This window comes from Chamaea fasciata, unplaced genomic scaffold (genome assembly GCF_029207755.1).
Source record: "Chamaea fasciata isolate MVZ Bird 193981 ecotype frontalis unplaced genomic scaffold, bChaFas1.0.hap1 SCAF_20, whole genome shotgun sequence".
NCBI lineage: Eukaryota > Metazoa > Chordata > Aves > Passeriformes > Sylviidae > Chamaea > Chamaea fasciata.
In genome coordinates this window covers 9,455,177-9,474,750 of record NW_027094105.1, presented here as the reverse complement: position 1 = coordinate 9,474,750, position 19,574 = coordinate 9,455,177, and the positions used below count along the sequence as shown (strand labels likewise).

Genomic DNA, 19,574 nt, shown 5'->3' with positions numbered 1-19,574 from the left:
GCTATTAGTACCAGAGAGGAATTAATACTGTACAAATTAATACTTACAACTGGATATATATAAATGAATAATACAATTACTGCATTTAAATATCTTTCTTTGAGTGTCCACTTTACAGTTATGACTTGACTGTGGTTGATGAGAAGCTCGAGGATTCTCAGTACAGCCCGTGCCTCAGTCATTTGGGTTTGGCTTCCAGAAACCTCTTAGTTTGTTCACTTTAAAGTCTTTGAGCTGATCCAGATATTCTCATTTTTGTGACAAATATACAGAGTTTTCTTTTGACAGTCAGAAGACTGTTCTTGAGTGGTTTATGCTCAAGATGAGTGTGTAAAAAGGACAGGAGTGAGCAGGTATTCCCAGATTGCTCCAGACTTGTCTGCTCTCTCTTGCAGTTTCCGTTTGGCCGCCGCTTGCCCTGTGACATCTACTGGCACGGGGTGTCCTTTCATGACAACAACATCTTCTCAGGGCAAGTCAACAAGTTTCCAGGTACTTCACTCCTCTTTGCAGTTAAACAAATGCTTTAAAAACAGGGTTATTTGACCTAGTTATGTGTTTTACTGATTTTTTTTTAATGTGGATTATCTGCCTAATCAGCTGGTAGTATTTTTGGCATATTACTGGGTTTGGTGAGGGGGTGAAGATACCAGAGTGGGTGTTTTGAACAATTTCTGAGCTGAAATTTGTTTTGGAGAGAAAGTGGTTTTGTTGAGAAGAATACTTGATACACGTGAAGTTAGGAAAAAGGAGAGTGTTAGGCTATAATTTAAGTGAAGTATGCAATTACTGTCTGTTATCTGGCACTGATAACAGTGCTGTATCTCTGGATTTGGTTTTGATTCAAAGTGGAAAGAATCTGTTTTGTTTCGTACTCTGGCTTATCTCAGGGAGAAGCTCGAAGCAGAATTCCTTAAATGGATTTTTTAATATTGAAGAGTTCATGTCAGTCTTCATCTTATGATGACTCTTCTACTTTTTTAAGCTCCTTTTTTTTTTCTCATTTAATCCCTGTTGAGATCTCTCTAAATAAGAGCTAAAAGCTTAGGTATTGACTTATCTAAGCCCTTTACTTCAGATTTATGGCTGCTGTTAGTGTGCTGTGAGCATAAGGACCTCAGATATCGAACTCCAGGCTTTATTTTCCCTGACTTTCCCCTGCCTCAGGGAAGTTCCCACTCAGGTGTAGGACGGTGTTTTCTGATGGTTTAAATCGGTGTTAGATGAATGTTACCTGTCTGCGTTTTGGCTTCTTGGAATCAAACCAGAGCCATTCCTGATTTTCAGGAACGTTGTGCTAATTTGATGCAGGGTTTTACCAGAAACTTTTCCATAAAAATAGCTTTTTAGTCGTGTTCCCAATGGACATAAGACTTCAGCAAATGTTTGTTTGGCTGTTCACAAAAGAACCTGTTCTTTGTGATGCAGATAATTTAAATAACTGCAAAGTAAACACGAAGTGGTTGATTACATTAAATTATATTTGTACCTATTCCTGGAATGATAGATTAGAAGAATAATATTGGATTATGGGAAAGTCACTAGTTAATATTTGACTAAAGCTGTCTTTTATTCTGAGCTGTATTTTTGAGAATTAATTTTTTCTAATATTATACAGAAACACATACAATGGTAAATATGGCAGGGGAATGCCACAATTATTGTGTCAGATTTAAAATCTCAAAAGCTGCTCAGCTTTATTGACAGCAATGACCAGAGCGCCTTCCCAGCAAGATGAGTAATGATACTCTGAAATGATACATTTACTGTTAGGATGAGACTTCAGTGTGGGGGTTTTGTCACTTTGTTCTCCTCCCAGGCATGATGGAGACGGTTCGGAAAATCACCCTGAGTCGGGCCATGAGAACAATGCAAGATCTGTTCCCTCTGGAGTACAACTTCTACCCTCGATCCTGGATCCTGCCAGAAGAACTGCCTCTCTTTGTGGCTGAGGTAAGTAACTTTTACTCTGAGAATAATGTAACTTGTTGGATATTGTATCCATGTCATTCTTTAGTGTTCTATACCTACCAGATTATTTAAAATCACACCTGGGGACTCTGGAGGAGATCTTTTCCAGTTTGCCTGGGATCAGTCATGGTCTGGATGTCTGGATGTTAGCTTCCTTTGTTATGTTCTGGAATAACCTTCAAAACAAATCTATTTCTCTGGGCTTTAGGAGACTCTTGTACTAAAGAATACTTGTACTCTTTAGTAAAAGATACTTTACTAATAGATATTTCAGTATAATAGATACTTTAATAAGAGATAATTTTTACTGAAGATACTTTAGTATCTTGTACTGGGTGCAACTTTTTAGCTAATTACCATATCCATAATCCAATTGAATTCATTAACATATTTTAATAGATATTCTTCAAGTGAGTCATTGCCATGAACTGCTGTAGGACCAGTCTGGAGTAAAAGGAGTGTAAATAACACAAGCAGTGTAGCAAGGACAGGTGGATGAGTGTTGGAGTCCAGGGCATCCCTTTGGTCGCCCTGGAAAGTCAGGGACCTCAGCAGAGATGTCTGGGACCCGGGCAAGAGGGTTTGAAACCTGTACAGGGGGTCTGGGATCTGTACAGGGGGGTTAGAGACCCTGGCACAGAGCCCAGGAAGACACTGTCTTTGATTTCAGTCTGTGGGAAAGACTTCCAACACCGAGAGAGGGATTGCAAGTCACAAGGGTGTGACAGACAGTAGTTTAGCTCATCACAGGGTGGGAAATTCTGTTTTGGGGTTCTTAGAATGGAGATGAATAGGAGCAAGATGGAGGATTTTGGGCAGTGCCCTGGGTTCCTCTTCTTCTTTGTCTCCATCTTCTGCTGTGACGGTGGCACAAAGTAGTTTAAGGAGGTTGGGTCAGAGTAGAGATGACCTGTTTAGTTTAAGTGACAGGTATTGGTATATAATTGTAAACAAGAGACATGCAATAATTGGTATAAAGAGCAGCGACGTCCCCCCGGGAGGGTGTCGCCTGTTGCTCGCGCTGCTGCACAGACCTTGGCTGGGCACAGAGAAAATTGTAAGATAAGAAATAATAAACAACGCAAGAAACCTTGAGAAACAAGAACTTGAAGACTCGGCTTTATTCTTGCGTCTGGCCCGGGGCTTTCCAGAGGGCAAAAGACTCACACCCACCTGAAGCTCGAGGCATCAACTCGAGAGATGAGCGCCCATGGCTTGGGGCAGAGGGCGAGGAGGGCGCGGTGGGTGGCGGGGACGAGCCTTTTGGGAGCACGGGCAGCGCTGGGCCGGGCTGAGCTGCAGGTGACACGCCGAGCTGCAGGTGACAACGCTGAGCTGGCACCAGGTGGCACTGCGAGTTAGCGCTGCTCTGCTCCCACTCCCCGCGCTGCAAACGCTGCCGCTCGTGTTCCAAGAGGAACAGATGTCCACTAACACACTCCTAGGAGTTTCCTTTGCATATGTTCTTCCATCTGTGTTGGAGAAAAGCATAGTTCTTGTTATCAAACATTATATTTGATGTTGTAAGAGTTTATGTTCTACTTAACACAAGTTCAGAGTGTAACCTCTCCAGAACAAGGAAAAATACAACCCAAAACATTCCAAACCCCCTGTGAACCATAAAAGGTTCAGAGCACTTTTCGCTTGCAGTTTGGTGAGTTCTCAGCGAGAGTTCTCCAGTCTTTTCTGTTGTTTATTTGTTCATATGTGGTTTTGTTTGCTTTGCAATCCTAATGCTGCCAAATCCGTCAGCTCTCTGAGTCTGCATTTCAGCTTGTTCACCACAGACAAGTGGGGAGAGCTTTGGTGGTGCCTGCATGTCAGACATGTCCCTGGAGGAACTGGAATACTCTGGAATATGTTAATTATCAGAAGTCAAATTGTGTCACTGCAGGTGTGGGTTAGACATGGGAAGATGGTTTGGTGCTGTTTGTAGTGTAGGATTTTGTTGCAAAGGGCTGAATGAGAAATAAATACCTGTGAGGTTTAGCCTGCAATAGAAATGATTATTGAAAGAAGAAACTCCTTGAGAATTTTAATCTATCAAATATTCTTACTGTTCCTCACTCCTGTAGTCATGATAGTGAACTTTTCCATACATACCTATCAATAATGAAATCAAATGCTGTCAGCTTTCCTTTGTACCTAGATTCAGGTAGAAAACACTACAGGTAATCTAATATTAATTTTCTGTGCTTTGAAAGCCAGTAGTTGAGAAAACTGCCCTGGAGTTGTGGTGGATGAGCTTCATACTGGAAATACCAACAAAAAGGTAGTTCCCTTAGTGCTATCTATATTGAAATGAGATGGTGATAGGTGTTTTTATCAAGGGCTTAAAAGCTCATTTAACTAAGTAAATACATATTTAGCTTTTTTTCAATATTCACCAATTTCTTATTTTCTAAAACATTTTTGTACCTAACGTGTCACTGTAACAAAAGATGAATTACAGATAAGCACATTTCTCAGCTGCTGCAGCCATTGCTCCTTCACTAGCAGGGAAGAATCTATTGGAATGTGGGTGCTAGGGACTTATTTCTAACAAGAAATTCCAATTTCTGAAGAGTAACTAGCTTGGGATTCAAACCAGGACCGTGATTGTTCTCCTACTTCCTTCCTTGTGTTGTCTGTGAGGATGATGAATAGGGCAGTATGATTAATTTTTAATAAGAATCTAATTTGGATGGTCTAATTTCCAGCACAGCATATTTTTTGGTGGTTTAATCAGGTTTTCAGCTTTTGGATACCTCTTAGGCATAGGCATGAATATTCCAGTCTTTGTGCTGTCAGATCTTATAGCCCATTATATGCATTTTTCCCCAGAATATTATATTCATTCAGCCTGTGTTTCCTCATGAAAGCCGAACCTGCAGATTTTCAGGCTCTTCTCTTGCTGCTAACTGTAAATGGTTAACGTGTTTTTTAAAGATAATTTCCTTCTGTCAAGCAAAGGACACAGAAATATCTCATTTCATATAAACTCATTTTCCTACATGACTGAATTTTCTAAGTCTGGACAAGCCCCCTCATAATGAGAATTTAAAAGAATATAGTTGAGGGGATTGTGGGGAATTTGAAGACGGCTGTTGGGAATTTCCTTGAAGATCAAGAAACCATCTGTTTTCTTCAAGACAGTAAATCTGCTGAAAAACAGACTGAGACTGACTCTGGATTACAATTCCCCCTTGCCCCAGCAGCCTATCTTCATCTGCCATGTGTAGGTTTTGATCGACTAGAAAGCCTGAATAATATCCAGGCCTTTTAGTCCATTTAAAATAAATGGAATAGAAAATGATGGAGAAAATGATTTGCTTTCTATTTGAAGAGGAGAGAGATCTCAGAGACCAGTGGTTGTTAGAGCGCAATATTTTGAAAAGCAGGTTCTTTTGCATCTTCAACAACGGCCTGTGGAGAACATCCTCTCTTTTGGAAAGGTGCTGCTGGAGCAGAGCAGACGTAGCCTGAGGGGTGAACAGCAGATGTGGGACTGGGGGGCAGATTCTTCCACCCGGTGTCACAGAAAGCTCTTCACTGTTTCCCGCCCTAGGAGGGCACGATTGGCACTTTGTGTGTTCAACAGGAGGCACAGCAGGGTGTGCTTGGCCATGGAGGGTTCACATTACCCGGGTGTCTCCCTGAGGTGCTGGCTTTAACAACGGTGAACCAGAGAGCTCCTCTGCTCTGCAGGGTAATGTCACATCAGGGGAAGATTATTCTATAGTGATAAAAAGGCTGGGACATAAATCCTGCTTTCCTTCTTTGCTCATCTAGGCCTGCTGATCTACTTGGACCTATTTATCCACATGCCATTTATGTAAGCCTGACCTCCACTGAGGCGTTTTATCCCTCAGAGTGACCTATTTTGAAGAAGGATCTGTCACTGAGTCAGTGTGACACCTGTCCGTGAGAAAAATCCTAGTCTGGATAATGGATCTTGAATTCCTGCTGCAGCTGGTGGGAAGGCTTTTAGCAGTGTGACTCTCAGTGAAATAAATAACTGGCTAGGGTGGAGCCAGAAGTCCTTGAGGCCCTGGGAATGTCACTGCTGACAGAGCTGGGCCTCTCCTGGGGGTCAGCAGCCTGATGTTACAGCAGAGGTTGCTGCTGTCACAATGATCTGACCATGCTCAGCCTTTTCCTGTGGGCTGATTTTTTCCTCTTTCAATCTCCAGGGCTGATGGTGGCAACTGATTTGTTCTTTCTTTGTTAGCTTGTGTTCCCAGGCTTCTAAAAGTCAATCTCCAGTCGTTGCTGGTGAGCCACAGGGTAAAACCAGATCTCTGATTGGGCTCAGCATGTGCCTGGCTGCAGGGAGGGAGAGAGCAGCTGCAGGGCTGGGGCCCTAAAATGTGGGAGTGCAAGAAAGAAGTGGTCAATGCTGGGACATCCCTCGGTTTTGGAAGGAAGAGGTTTTGAGTGCTTTGTTGTCCTGAATCCCATGAGTAGCTGATAAACCTGCTAGCCTGCATCCTGCATTTCTTCAGCTGCTTCCTTTGTTGGGGCTCCCCTTTCTTTCTCAATTTCATTTCTGATTGAGGCGTCCCCATGTCTGCAGTTCTGACTTTTGTTGTACAGGTAATAAATAAAGTAGAATTTATTTAGGTAGTGGGAAATAGGCATGTAACATGAAAGCTTTGCTATTCAGCAGATGTGTCAGTGACATAGTTATACCTGTACATGGTTCAGCATTCCCCAGTTTTATTAACACTGGGTGTCTGATGGTGACAAATTTTCAGTGGTGGAAAAAGGTATTGTTGGTGACTATTTTTTACTTCTTCTGGTAATATTTGCATTCATACCTCAATAAATAAGGCACCTTTCCTTAAATTAATGATTGTCAGTAGTTGTTCAAAATGCAGCATGAAAGTTTAACTGTGCAGTTTCATATACATTAGTGACTGCCAGAATGGATCTCATGAGATGCACCCCATTTCCTTCTGTAAATTGGAACAGAACATTAAAAAGAAGTTCCTGAAATGATTTATACAATGTATTGTTAAATAAAATTACCTTTTATCTGTACTAGTACTTGTGCTTTTTTGTTTCTCCTTGTGCTTGTCAGCACTGTTCATCTTCTTTTGCATGGCGTTTACTACTCTGGTGATGTGATCATGTTATTTTTATTCATTTTTCTTTACTGGCTGTCACAGTACCAGCCCTTCTTCCCTTTCCCCAGTTAGTGCCTCTCACTGTAATGCTTTTCCTTCTAGGTTCGTATGATGAAAGACAGGAATCCATCCTGGAAGCCCACTTTTATTGTGAAGCCTGATGGAGGCTGCCAGGGGGATGGAATCTACCTCATCAAAGACCCAAGTGACATCAGGCTGACAGGGAGCATCCAGAGCCGGCCAGCTGTGGTCCAGGAATACATCTGCAAACCACTGCTCGTGGACAAACTGAAATTTGATATTCGTCTCTATGTCCTGCTGAAGTCCTTAGAACCCTTAGAGATTTATATAGCCAAAGATGGACTTTCTAGATTTTGTACAGAGCCCTATCAAGAACCCACTCTCAAAAATTTGCACCAGGTTTTTATGCACTTAACCAACTATTCACTAAATATCCATAGTGGGAATTTCATCCATTCTGCCAGTGTAAACACGGGCAGCAAGAGGACTTTTTCAAGCATTCTGTGCAGACTGTCTTCCAGAGGAGCTGATGTCAAAAAGCTCTGGTCAGATATCATTTCATTGGTGATTAAAACAATTATTGCACTGACGCCAGAACTGAAAGTTTACTATCAGTCTGACATACCAGCAGGAAAGCCTGGGCCAACTTGCTTCCAGGTAAGTTGGAATTTCTGCCAGGAGTGCAGTTACTCCTATGCATAGATTAATTTTCTGGGTGTTTAATCCCTTTTCTAAAAGGTTTCTGTAGTTATGGTGGTGAGAGCTCAGAGCCCCTCACCCAAGTCAAACCTCAGTCTCCTGACCTGTGTTGCTGCCAGCCCAGAGCAGATACAGAGAATTTTCAATGGGTGTGATTTGTTAGTGACAGTATGCACTCCAGATCCCATCTTCCACGTGGTAGAAGCGAAGCTTTGCAGGTTCCTAACACAGTTTTGATCCTGGCAATTTTAAGACCCCCTTGTCACGGGTGCCAGGATTCCATGCTGGCAGATGCAGTGTTTAGGGATGGGGGTGGTGTGAAAGGAGCCATTAGTATGGGAGACAAGTGGCTTCTGGAGTTATTCAGCACTGGGTAGAGTTTCTGCTACTTCTTTTCTGCCCCTCAAATGTTTCTTCCTCCTCTGTGTTGCCATATGGACAAACACTGCATTCTGTAGAACGCTCTGAGTAGAACTGGAGTAACATACTGCTTGTTATGCACAGATTTTAGGGTTTGACATTCTCCTGATGAAAAACTTGAAGCCCATATTACTGGAAGTAAATGCAAACCCCAGCATGAGAATAGAACATGAGCAAGAGGTAAGAGTTCTCAATGTGATATTGGAATGAAATTGCTCAGGTTGGGTTTTCTGGGCTTTTTTCCTTGTTTGAAAGATGAAAGCTGTCTGCTGATATGAAACCTCCAAGGTTCTCTGTAATTTTCTGCTTTGAAATCATTACTAATCTTATACATAGGAAATATGACTTATTGGAATTGTGAAAGCTCTCCATCATCTCTGTCATAAATGCATTTATTCACCATCTCCTGCAGTCGTTAATTGTGTTTAGGGGATTGTTAATAATCTTTTTCATGTTTGTATACATAATATAAATGATAACATCAGCAACAATATTTTTTTAAATATTTCAGTTTACTAGAGAAATTTGTTGTAACATCCTACTGAAAATGAGAAGGTATTTGTGCATCCTTGAAGAAGTATTCTGTAATCCATCACAGTGCATTTAAAATATAGATGAAGTGCATGAAGTTTGAGCAAATATGGAATAAATCACCCTTAGTTGTGTAGTGAATAATTGTATCCCTCTGTGATGTAAAGCTTTCTCCTGGAGTATTTGAAAATGTCCCGAGCCCTGTTGATGAAGAAGTGAAAGTTGCAGTCATCAGAGACACTCTGCGGCTGGTGGACCCTCAGAAAAAGAAGAGGAAAGACACTCAGTAAGTGTTGATTTTCCTTGGGTTTGCATCACTGCCTTGCAATAAATAGAAAAACGAGCCCTTTTTTTTCTTTCCTGAGAAGGTCCACAAGCTGACAGTAAACCAGGATATACCAGTTTCCCTGGAATATCTTACTCTTAACTGGTGCAAACAGTTCAATAACTCGGATTTATTTATTTGTGCTTCTACTTGAGGCCTCTCTTTTTTTGTTCAAAAGAGTAATGAGAGATAAGTTTGTGTATTAATTTGTTTGAAAGTCACAAATTACTCTGAATGAATTGCCCCATTGGAGCTGAAAAGTATGAATATTGTATTCAAGAATTGCTTCCTTAATCTGTGGTAATAAACAGAGTTAAATCTATGATCTAGAAATGAGAAGAACTGCCTGCAGCAGCTAGCACAGGAATGCCTGTGGTGGGATCAGGCTGAGAGAAATCATATCTTCTTTTTTGATGAAACACTTCATTTTAAGCAGTTCCTTGAAGACATGAAAGGGTGATTTTTTTTTTCCCCCTAGAAATTCTAGCTCGTAGGTCTGCCTCCATGCTAAAGTATCCATTTTGCTCTTCTCTTGGCACTTAGTGGTAACCTGAAATGTTATTCACATTCTATAATGATTTCAAGTGCAGATTTGCTGTCCTTTTGTAGACAGAGGCCCATGAACAAGACATGACTGATAACACTAACAAGTTCTGTATTATTGCAATATTATTATGAGATCAAACTCTTCCTTCAAAGGCAGTGCCACACGGAGAGGTTGCTGTGGTCAGTGTACAGAACGTTTAGCAAAGCAATTTATATTCTGTGTTGCCTGTACTTAACCTCTACCCTTAAAGATTACTTCAGTGCATGGAGCTGAAAAAGATCATTTTTTAACCTGTAATTATGTAACTAGTCATGGCGGTTTTTTTCTGCTGAAGTTATGTCAGGCATTCATTAGCTTCATATTAGATATGGAAAAAAGGCAAATGATAATTACAAATAAATTGCTAGAGGACGCCAGTGTGTGGGGAAGGCTCATTCAGCTGAGGATTCTTCTTTGATGCATTTTGAGTGCTAAATAATTTCTAACAGGATTAGTTGGTGATGAGATAAACCACTGGCTCTTCACGGCAAGAATTCATCAGTGGTGCAGCTTTTCTTCCAGGGCAGTCTGGTTAACAGAGCATCTTGGGGATGAATATTTCTGTGTCTGCACCATGAGTCAGCCTGCACAGGGCAGGGCTGGTGAGGATGTGCAGGAACTCGTGTGACAACTGCCCATCCTTCCCCTGCCATTTACCCCTTCTGCTTCCAAGTGCTTTTTACTGGACTGGGGACACTGTGTGGAACTTCTTGAGCAAAACTTGGCCTATTGATAGAAAAAAGAAAAAATCTGAACGAATTGCTGTTCTGACAGCTAACCAGCAGCAAGCCTCATAGACTCAAATGCTGATGGTAATTAAGTAAGGGGCATTAATCTCAGTAAGGTTTTAGCAATATATATAGCATAGAGTTTGAACACACAGGGGAAATACTGAGAAGTTTGAGCTGCATCTCAGGTAAATATTCTGCTGTGGAGGATTTGATTTCCTTCTAATTATCTCCCAGATTAAAATAAATGAGGCATCTAAATGAAAGTGAGTTTTAGAAGTCATCCTGAAGTACTTCATTATCAGGAAGGATTAATAGCTCGGGAATTTTTTTTTAGTTTAATTTTCCCTCATCTTCATGCTGTTTTGATATTTTTTTCCTCCTTCCTATCATGTGATGTATAATATTAAAAAAAATTAAGCTGAATAAGATCAGTTTATCATTTCATACACATCTCGTAATTTTCCCAACTCAAGTCCAGTCTTTACATGCAGGGATTGCTAGTAATTATCTTGGCACTGCCAGCAATTAGTGATAGAAAATCTGCAGTGATACACGTTCAAATTTATATTTAAATATACATGGTGGCTTTTCTTCCACAGCACTGATCTTTTCCTAGTTTCAAGTCACAAGTTTTGCTTGCCATGAAGAAATGAAAACATTTAATAGAATACCACGGCAGGTGATCTTTGCAGACAGATCTTTGCTCTGTCTGTGTGGCAGTGCTGTTCTCATGGATTCTGAGGCTTGAGGAGGGGATGGCAAACATCCAGGCCATTGACACGGTGGAGCTACCCCAGTGATTTGTGTGACTGAAACTTGTCTCAAGCTTGTGTAGTCATTATTCAACTTGCTCTGGATTCACTCCTTACAACAGAGGTGCTGTTCACAGCCTGCTGAAGGTGGGAGAAGGCTCCAGCTAAAGGAAATTTGCACAATTAAATGAATGGTCTAATGACACCGAACAACATGTAAAGTAAATCAACGTTACTTATGTAAACAGCAGTTTAATTAAGATAATCACTGATGCAAATCATTGTGTATGTTGTGCCTCCAACAGAAAATCCATTTCAAAAGGCTTTGCAAACTTCTATTTTTCTGTGCCTAATTTAGAATCCTGACACTAGTAAAAAGGTTTTAGTTCCACTGTTTGTTTAATTATTAGCAATTTATTCTTCCTCAAATTGCATTAGATTGGAGGAGCAAAAAGGAGTCTCAGTCTCATGTAAATGCTGTGTATTCTCCACTGGATGTCAGATGTTTGGAGGTATAAAGGCAAGCTGGGAGATCATTTGGAGCAGGACTGCTCAGCATGTTATAGGAAGAACATTTCTATCATCTCAAAAATGCTAATGACCCGCTTTCCTGTCCTGTCAAAAATATTTATGCCCTAGTTTATTAATGCTAATTAATCCAGCAATAAGGACTTCTTTGTATTGTGGTTGCTGTTGTTTACTCTGTGTCCTAGTGCGATCTCTTGCATTTCCATGCCTAGTTTCTTACATTTTTCAAGAGAGAAAAGAACCATTTTATTCTTTTGATAAAGAAATCACAGCGTCATGGCATGTGTGTCATTAGAAATATGAGTTGCTCATGGATTAAAATCTGCTTTTTCCTTGCCTGAGATGATGAAGGTGCAGCCCCCTAAGTAATATAATGACTTTTATTCAGCTCTGAAATAGCCATTGACAGAAGAAAGAATTGAAACACTTTGGAAATGAAATGTAATTTAATCTATGGCTGTTACAAAAACAATCAATTCCTTGTGCCCTCCAAACGGAATGCTTTTGGTTTATTACCTATCACACCCTTGCCGTTTCATTGCTAGTTTATCTTTTCTTGGGTGCTATTCTCTGTACATGCCACTGCAGTGCTTTTTTCCATTTGAAACCAGCCTTGAAATTTATTTGTGATGTTCTGATTATTTTTTTTTCCCTTCCTTTTAAAATATGTCAGGTACAATTCTCTTCTCTGGGTCCTGCGGCTCTAGCAAATGTCAAATATGATTAACTAATTTCCTGAGCAGGAAGAACCCCAATGTGGTCGCTCTCAAATTTTTGCAAGATCAGCATGCAAACACTGGCTAATGTCACTCTGTTCTGAGAGCACCCTGTAAATATTAATGTCTGTCAGACTGACTTTTGTATTTTATTCTTTTGGTGTTAGGAAGAAATTCAGTCAAAACAAGTTTTTGCAGAACTTGCTACACAAAAGATCTTCTTCTTTTCTTGCACAAAACAAGATGGTTCATTTTTTCCACTGTGTTGATTGCACAACTTTTGCTCTTGAAATGATTCTTTCCCATGGCAGAGGAAAAAGTGAATCGTTTCGAGGAGGAGAATGGGATCTGTATTTAATAAAAACATGAATTAATTTCTGGCCATTCTTTTGTATGTTCCGAAGACATTTTCCAAATCCTAATGCTGTTTTTAATTTCTTGATGTTGAGGAGCAATTTTGTACTTTCTTAAGGAAAGTCAGGAAATCACCTGTTCAGCTGTATTCCATTTATTTTCCAGATATTTTTCTTCAGTTTCATAACCTCCCCTGATGTCAGAGTCATGTTTAATGGAAAAATGAAAATACACTGTGCAGAGATGTCTCGAGAGTATGATTAGCCTAGATTTTGTTGATGATAAAGTCATTCTTGCCATTTATTACTGTGTTTATCTCACTCGCCGCATTGTAAGGTTATGATTGTGTGACAGGGGTGGTTGAAGAGGGTCAGAAACTCAGTGCACAGACATGTGGAGAGGCTGGATGGGGGAATGCTGGTGCTGCAGTTATCACTGATCAGAAAATAATGACTGTTCTTCAGGCTGCCTGTAATGCGTCTTAGTTTCCGCTGCTGTGAGCAACTGTATTATGATCCTCAGGGATTCATTACTCAGGGTTGTCAGTGCCTTTTGCATTATCTGGAGTGAGTTTAGTGCCTATCAAAATTAGCATGTAATAAACCCGGCTATGGAAGTATCAGTGTTTGGGTTTCCATTTGCTAATGGACTTTATGGGCTGACTGCTGGAGCTTTTGACTGATTCCTGCATCGCTTTACCTGCAAGTCTGCTCAGGTTTGCAGCTATTCAAATGCCTCTCAAGCACCACCCCTTCACTCCGAGCCTGATTTCTGCCTGAGACTGTATAAACTCATAAGTGCGGCTTTCTTGAGATTGATCTTTCTCCTCTGGTTCATTTTGGAGGCTGACACAATTCTTTTCTCCATCAGTCAAAATGACCCAGCGCTCATATTCAGGCTCATTCTGCCAAAGCCCTTTGGAAGCACATTGAATTAGCCCCTTTCTCTTTCCTAGAGGGCTTTCTGGTTTAGTCCTTCATCAGGCAATCTGCCAGCTCCACTATCAATTCCTGTCTGTTACATTAGCCCGGGCAGCTTTTGATGAGTTAGACATGTGAGGGAGACTTTTAAATGTGATGTTTGTCAATGTTCCTTCAGTTCGGATTGCTGAAATGTTAACTTGGTTTTTCTGTCGTTGAGAGTATTTATTTCTACTGCTATTTCTCATCCTGCTCAAGGAGAACTTGCCTCAATGACTCTCTTCAGTTTTTTGAAGCAGATGTGGTATCTTGATCCTTGCTCTCTGTACTTGCTCGTCCAATTATTTATCTGCTGCATCCTTAAGAGCATTTAACCTTTCTCCTATTGATTAGGACAGGCCCTATTGGAAATTCTATGGACTACAGTGTGAGACGTCCCTCCATAAAGGGAGGGATCTGGTAGTGCTTGACTGACAGAATAGCTCTACATTGGTTTTAAGAGCCACTTAGGTTCTATTACAACAACAGAAAATACAATACTCAGGGCAGAACATTGGCAAACAATTTGAATGTGCTGTGGCAGAAGTCCCAACACAAAAAAAGATAATTAAATCTCACGATAAATCTTTTAATTTCTAAGTGGCTATAATCTGAAATGTTTTAATTGATTAAAAATGGGTAATAATGGGTAATAATATTTCTGTTAAAATAGCTAAAACCACATCCCTTGCATGGATACAGATTAATTTATGATTATTCCTATTTTAGCCTTCACCACTGCAAAAAGTTCTGTTATTCACAGTCCAGTTTTGCAAGCAGGTCTGTGTTTGCTCACACATTATATTCCAAGCACTCACATCTTGACTGGACAGGCTGTACTTTAACTTACACAGAAAGGGTGAAGTCAGTCTCTTCCTGAATCTCTTGCAATGACCCCGTTTTGAGGGACAGCTGGAAGTGCTTACACTGTACTAAGCAAGTGAGCTGATGACAGGCCCAGCTCATTTGGAAATTTTAATGGACAAGAACTGATATGGGTTGCAGGATTTGAAAAGGTTTCATTTTCAGCCCTGTGGAATTAATTGGCCCAAAGCCGTGGTGTGCTTTAGCAGTAATTGGTGTGTGCAGTGCCCCCGGCTCTGGGGTGAGCCCAGCTCTGGGTCTGTGCTATCAGCTTGGGGATGGAGACTACTTTGGCCAATTAGACTTGAATCACAGTGTTTTGAGATGCAGCTAATCTAATTAGTTTTTTATTGACATCTCCTTTCTTTCTTTTTTTCTCTCTCATGAGCAGTAGAGGAAGGAATGGAGAGAAACTGAGGAATGTGAGCTGTCACAAGTGTCACCATAAAACCTGAACTTTCCAAACATTTGAATGCATCAAAACATGCTGTAGCAATTACATCTCTTAGATATTCACACCTTATTATATTTTAAGTTGATCATTAAGAAGGGGTTTTTTTTCCCCATCTTACAATGATTTTTACATAAAAAGAAAGCCTTTGTGATAAAATACAGAGAAGAGGAAAAGTGTGTCACTTCCCTCTAGTTTTTGTAGTGCAGCCACAGGAGTTGCTGTTATCTCCAAGGTTTGCCCAAAAAGAAGGGAGGTCAGGAATAAAGGGGTGGCTGCTTCATCTCTTTCCACACGGCATCAAAATTGAGCACGGAGGCAGCAGGTCTGAATACATCTGTGGATTCAGTTATTTGATCAGAGATTGTCAGTGAGTTCTGATGGCAGGAGAACCTGGTTTCAGGCAGGTTTAGATGCAGTTTGTGTCCCTCAGCACCGTCCCAGCAGCTCTGACTGGGGCCAGAGGAGCAGCACCCGATGGCTCAGCTCTGCTGTCCGAGCCTCCTTCCCAAACTGCCACGTGCATCTTGGAGCTGTCTGCTCCTGCTTGGACTGAATTCTAACAAAGTGAGCTGCTTTGTGTTGCTTTGCTTTGTTTTTTAAACCATAAAGTCAGCAGGACTTCAAAGCATCCCTGGGAGCTGTGCTGCATGCAGATGTTTGCTGTCTCCGGGCGTTGCTGACGGGAAGCTTCAGCTGAAACCAGTGAAAATTCAGGTTAAATATGGTCAGAAATGTGCTGGAGTTACATTGGGTAGGATATGAAACAATAGCAATTCTGACCTTATTCATCAAGTACTGAACTGTTTACTTAAGTGTTTGGTGGAGTCAGCCTTCTGCTGGAAGGGACCTTAAAGATCATCTCCTTCCACCCCCTATAATTTCCTCTTTAGTTTTCAATACAAGAAAGCTGTTGTAGTTTGAAGTTAAAACCACTTTTTCCCCCCTGCCCTAAACTTAAAGGCAACATCTGTGTGTATCTTCCCTGTCCAGGGGGGTTCACTCAATTTCTGTGTTCATCCAGGGAAGGGCATTAATAGTTAGGTTTGAGAGCAAAGTGTTTTTTTTTCCTGACACTTCAATATGTTAATCATCTGAGCTGAGTTTCTGCTATCAGCAAAATCATCTTCACCTCTAGGTAGCCTTTAGCTTGCTAACATAATCTAGTTTTCTTACTGCAGGAGCAGTAATTCAGCTGCCCTCTTGACTGTAGAGTTTTTTCTTGGCTTTTGTATATGCACAATTGCCATTACTAATCTGCAGTTAAATGCTTCTTGAATGAAAGTTGATTTTCAGAATATTAGCTTAATTGCCTTGTCTAAAATGAAGGATGTATGTGTATTTAATTTGACATTTTTCCCTTTCACCTTCTTGAGTGTTTGTGCTGCACAGAAGCAGCTCTGCCTTTAAATCAATTTTCCCAGTTGCTCTGTAATGTAAACTCCAATAACTTGTAATTTTCTGTAATCTCTTTTATACTGAATTGCTTCAGTTTCACAGCATAGGTTTTCACAGCATAAGTGTACAGGTATATATTGCAAACAGAAATTGTAGTTACATGGTGTGTGTTTATGTCTGTATGTACAGCAGGGCTATGTGTCTATGGGATAAAAATGTCTTATTTCTTACCTGGCTCCTTGACATCTTTACAACCTCTGTGTTTTGTGTAACTAAAACTACAACCAACTGAGATAGTTTTTGCATAAAATATCTGGGGGGAGCCTTGAAAGCTTTGTCTTGGTCGCCAGTTCCATCTTCCAGTTCCTCATGTGACTCCTGAGTCGTGGCGTGTACTTTGTGTTCTCTCAGGGATGGCACAACCCAGGAACAAATTGATTTCAAAAAATCAGATTTCATGCAGCCTAGAAGATGTTAGAACCAATTGATCAGCCAAGGGCAGGTTGAGGTGCATCACCTCAGTCAGGAAAGAAACAAATCACTCCTTGGAGTGGGGCTCCTGGGCCACATCACACACTTGTAACAGATAACAGTGAAATGGAATAAATGGATGTGCATACACGGATTATATCCCTGAACACCAGTTCAAAGTTCTTACTTGTAAGAATTAGAATTTAAAATAACGTAGATATAAATGACAGCTGGAAATACCTAATTTTTTTTTCTTTGACAGTACTGTGATTTCTTGGGACAAAGGTGAAAATTTTATCTTTTCCTGGCAAGATGTTTACATTTCAAGACCTTTTTTTCCCTGTTATAATTATGTGATAAATGCAAACATTTGTTTTTGCTAATATTTGGTTTTAAATATTTGAATGAGAAGTGAAGGAAAAATGGAGACTATTTCACAGGTTTTTTTTTGCAGGAGGTTTATTATTCTCATTAGCTCCAGGCCATCAGAAAGTTATGTGTCTCAGGCACTGCACATAATGAGTGAATATTGGATCGTAAACATATTTGAGAACTGTTTGCTTATTGCCCTGTTCATACTCAAATAATGGTGAGGGAGTGCAAAGCAGGTTTTTAAGGGACAGCAATATTAAGTGCTTGGATTTTGGTTTGACTTAAGCAGAGGCATTGAGAAGAAAAATAACATTTTCCCTCTTACAGATATCCTTCAGGTGTCAGTTCGGCAGAATCCCGGTTTTATTACATCAATCACAAGCAGCTTAAGGCTTCCAAAAACATAGTCACAGACAGATGTTGAGCCTGTCTGGGGATTAGAAATATCCTCTTCCATTAAGTATAAATTAACTTAATCACCAGGTATGAAAGATAAGCAGCATAAACATCATTCCCTGAAGCTTTCATTAAAATTAAAATTCTATTTAAAACTAGGCTCGTACTTTCTATGACTTGATCCCCCTTCAAAGAGATTATATCTGCTGTAAATTTTTACAGTGACAGAGTGACAGAAATTAATGTATTGGGGGCAGTGATGTTCTCTATAATTTAACTTGTGCTGCAAGTCATCTTTCAGCAAGAGAGTTGATTGGCTTATTTTTAAGTAATAATTGGTCTCTAGTCTCTGAAACACTGAGAAAGCAATAAAACTGCCTAGCACCCAGTTGCCACAAAATGAAAGCACGAAGTCACATGACTTAATAGCAGTGTAATCATCAGGAGTGTTATTTTGTGTATGAGAATTCACCTGCTTTAATAGGAGGATTAAGGCTGATAAAATGCAATTGCACTGCTGCTTTCTGCTCCCTTGGATGACAGGGTAAAGCTCCTTTTCTGTCCCAGCATAAGCACAATTGCTTTCTAAGAATAATTTCCACATGGGAGGAAATATCTTGGGTTTTGGTTTGTTTTTTTTTTTTCTGTTCTACTCTAAAACACTTGGTGGTCTAATTTCAGTGTATTCCCAGGCTTTACAGCTGGTTTGCCTTTGCACTATCCTGCATTATAATTTTTCAGGCACACTTTTCTAAAGAAACAAAAGAAACTCTGGAGGAATAATGAGGCACATAAGTACCTTGAAAGCAAATAGTGAACACAAATAAATCTACTAGGAATAATAACAGCCACCTCCACAGAAAATAAAGTATTGGGGACTATATTTAATGATCTTTGTTCCGTAATAATTTTTTGCTACAGTGGAACAGAGTCTTTGGGTGCAGGATTTGCATTGCTTATCCATTATTTCATTACAGTAATGCCATATTTTCTGCTGCACTCATAGCTGGCAGGTAATAACATAAGCATTCACTGCTCAGGATACATTAAGAGTAATAAATCTGTAGTGAATGCAGAATGATACACCATTATTCTTAAGAGGGGAAAGTTGGAAGTAAAGAATCTTAATTAATAATTAGGAAGTAGCTGGGTTTTTTCAGCACCTGAGACTCCTCAGATGCATTTCTCCTTCAATTATTTAAACTGTGAATTAGGGTGGGCTATAGAAATCAAACCACAGCTCTAGACTTCTCTGCATATGAAATGAAAATGTCAGTAATGTTCTCATCCATGGCTTTGTGTCCCTGGTGTGGAGCAGAGCAGGATCCATGCCAAGTTTCTACATCTTGGAAACACTCATTAACGCTGCGTGAAGGCAGCAAAACTTTCCAGTCTTCTGTTTCCTGCCAAAAGCTATTTAATCTTTAATGAGAAGTGTTTATTTTTATAATAAATCCATCAATCTGAAGAGGCAGTGAACCATCCTTCTCAGAAAGGGGACTGATGGCTGTGGCAAACAAAAAGCACTCCAGGGACAGGAACAGAGAGCCCGGAACGGGCGGATGCTGCGGGTGAGAGCTGCTGTGATGGCTGCTGACAGGCTGCAGGGGCTTGGGCTTCACTTTTCCAACAGTCTAATAAATTATTTTGGTTTTATTAAGCAAATGGCAAAGCTACAGAGTACATTTTAGCCATGGATTCACCTGGAATGTGTTGGCCAGCTCTCCGAAACAAACAGTGTGCTCCGTGTCTTTCACCCTCCCACAGGGACACCATGGCAGGCCTGGAAGCTGCAGGTGAAGTTTGAAGTCTAAGTGAGGTGATTTACTCAATTTATTTCTTTAACTGAGATACAGGGTTGGTTTTTTTTTTTTTTTCCCTTTCAGAGACAGATGGAAATTCTGCTTTCAGCATTTTCTGC

The 19,574-nt window shown here is 40.3% G+C and overlaps 1 protein-coding gene across 2 annotated transcripts in view; it reads left to right on the top strand.

The window, feature by feature from the left end:
- TTLL11 (tubulin tyrosine ligase like 11) overlaps window positions 1-19,574 on the top strand; it is a 36,202-nt gene that overhangs the window by 5,612 nt on the left and 11,016 nt on the right. For both annotated transcript variants that reach the window (XM_066201261.1, XM_066201260.1), the window contains exons 2-6: window positions 396-492; window positions 1,820-1,953; window positions 7,182-7,757; window positions 8,304-8,399; window positions 8,918-9,036. In XM_066201261.1, the coding sequence (XP_066057358.1) occupies window positions 396-492; window positions 1,820-1,953; window positions 7,182-7,757; window positions 8,304-8,399; window positions 8,918-9,036 (1,022 nt within the window). The remainder of the gene's footprint in view (window positions 1-395; window positions 493-1,819; window positions 1,954-7,181; window positions 7,758-8,303; window positions 8,400-8,917; window positions 9,037-19,574) is intronic.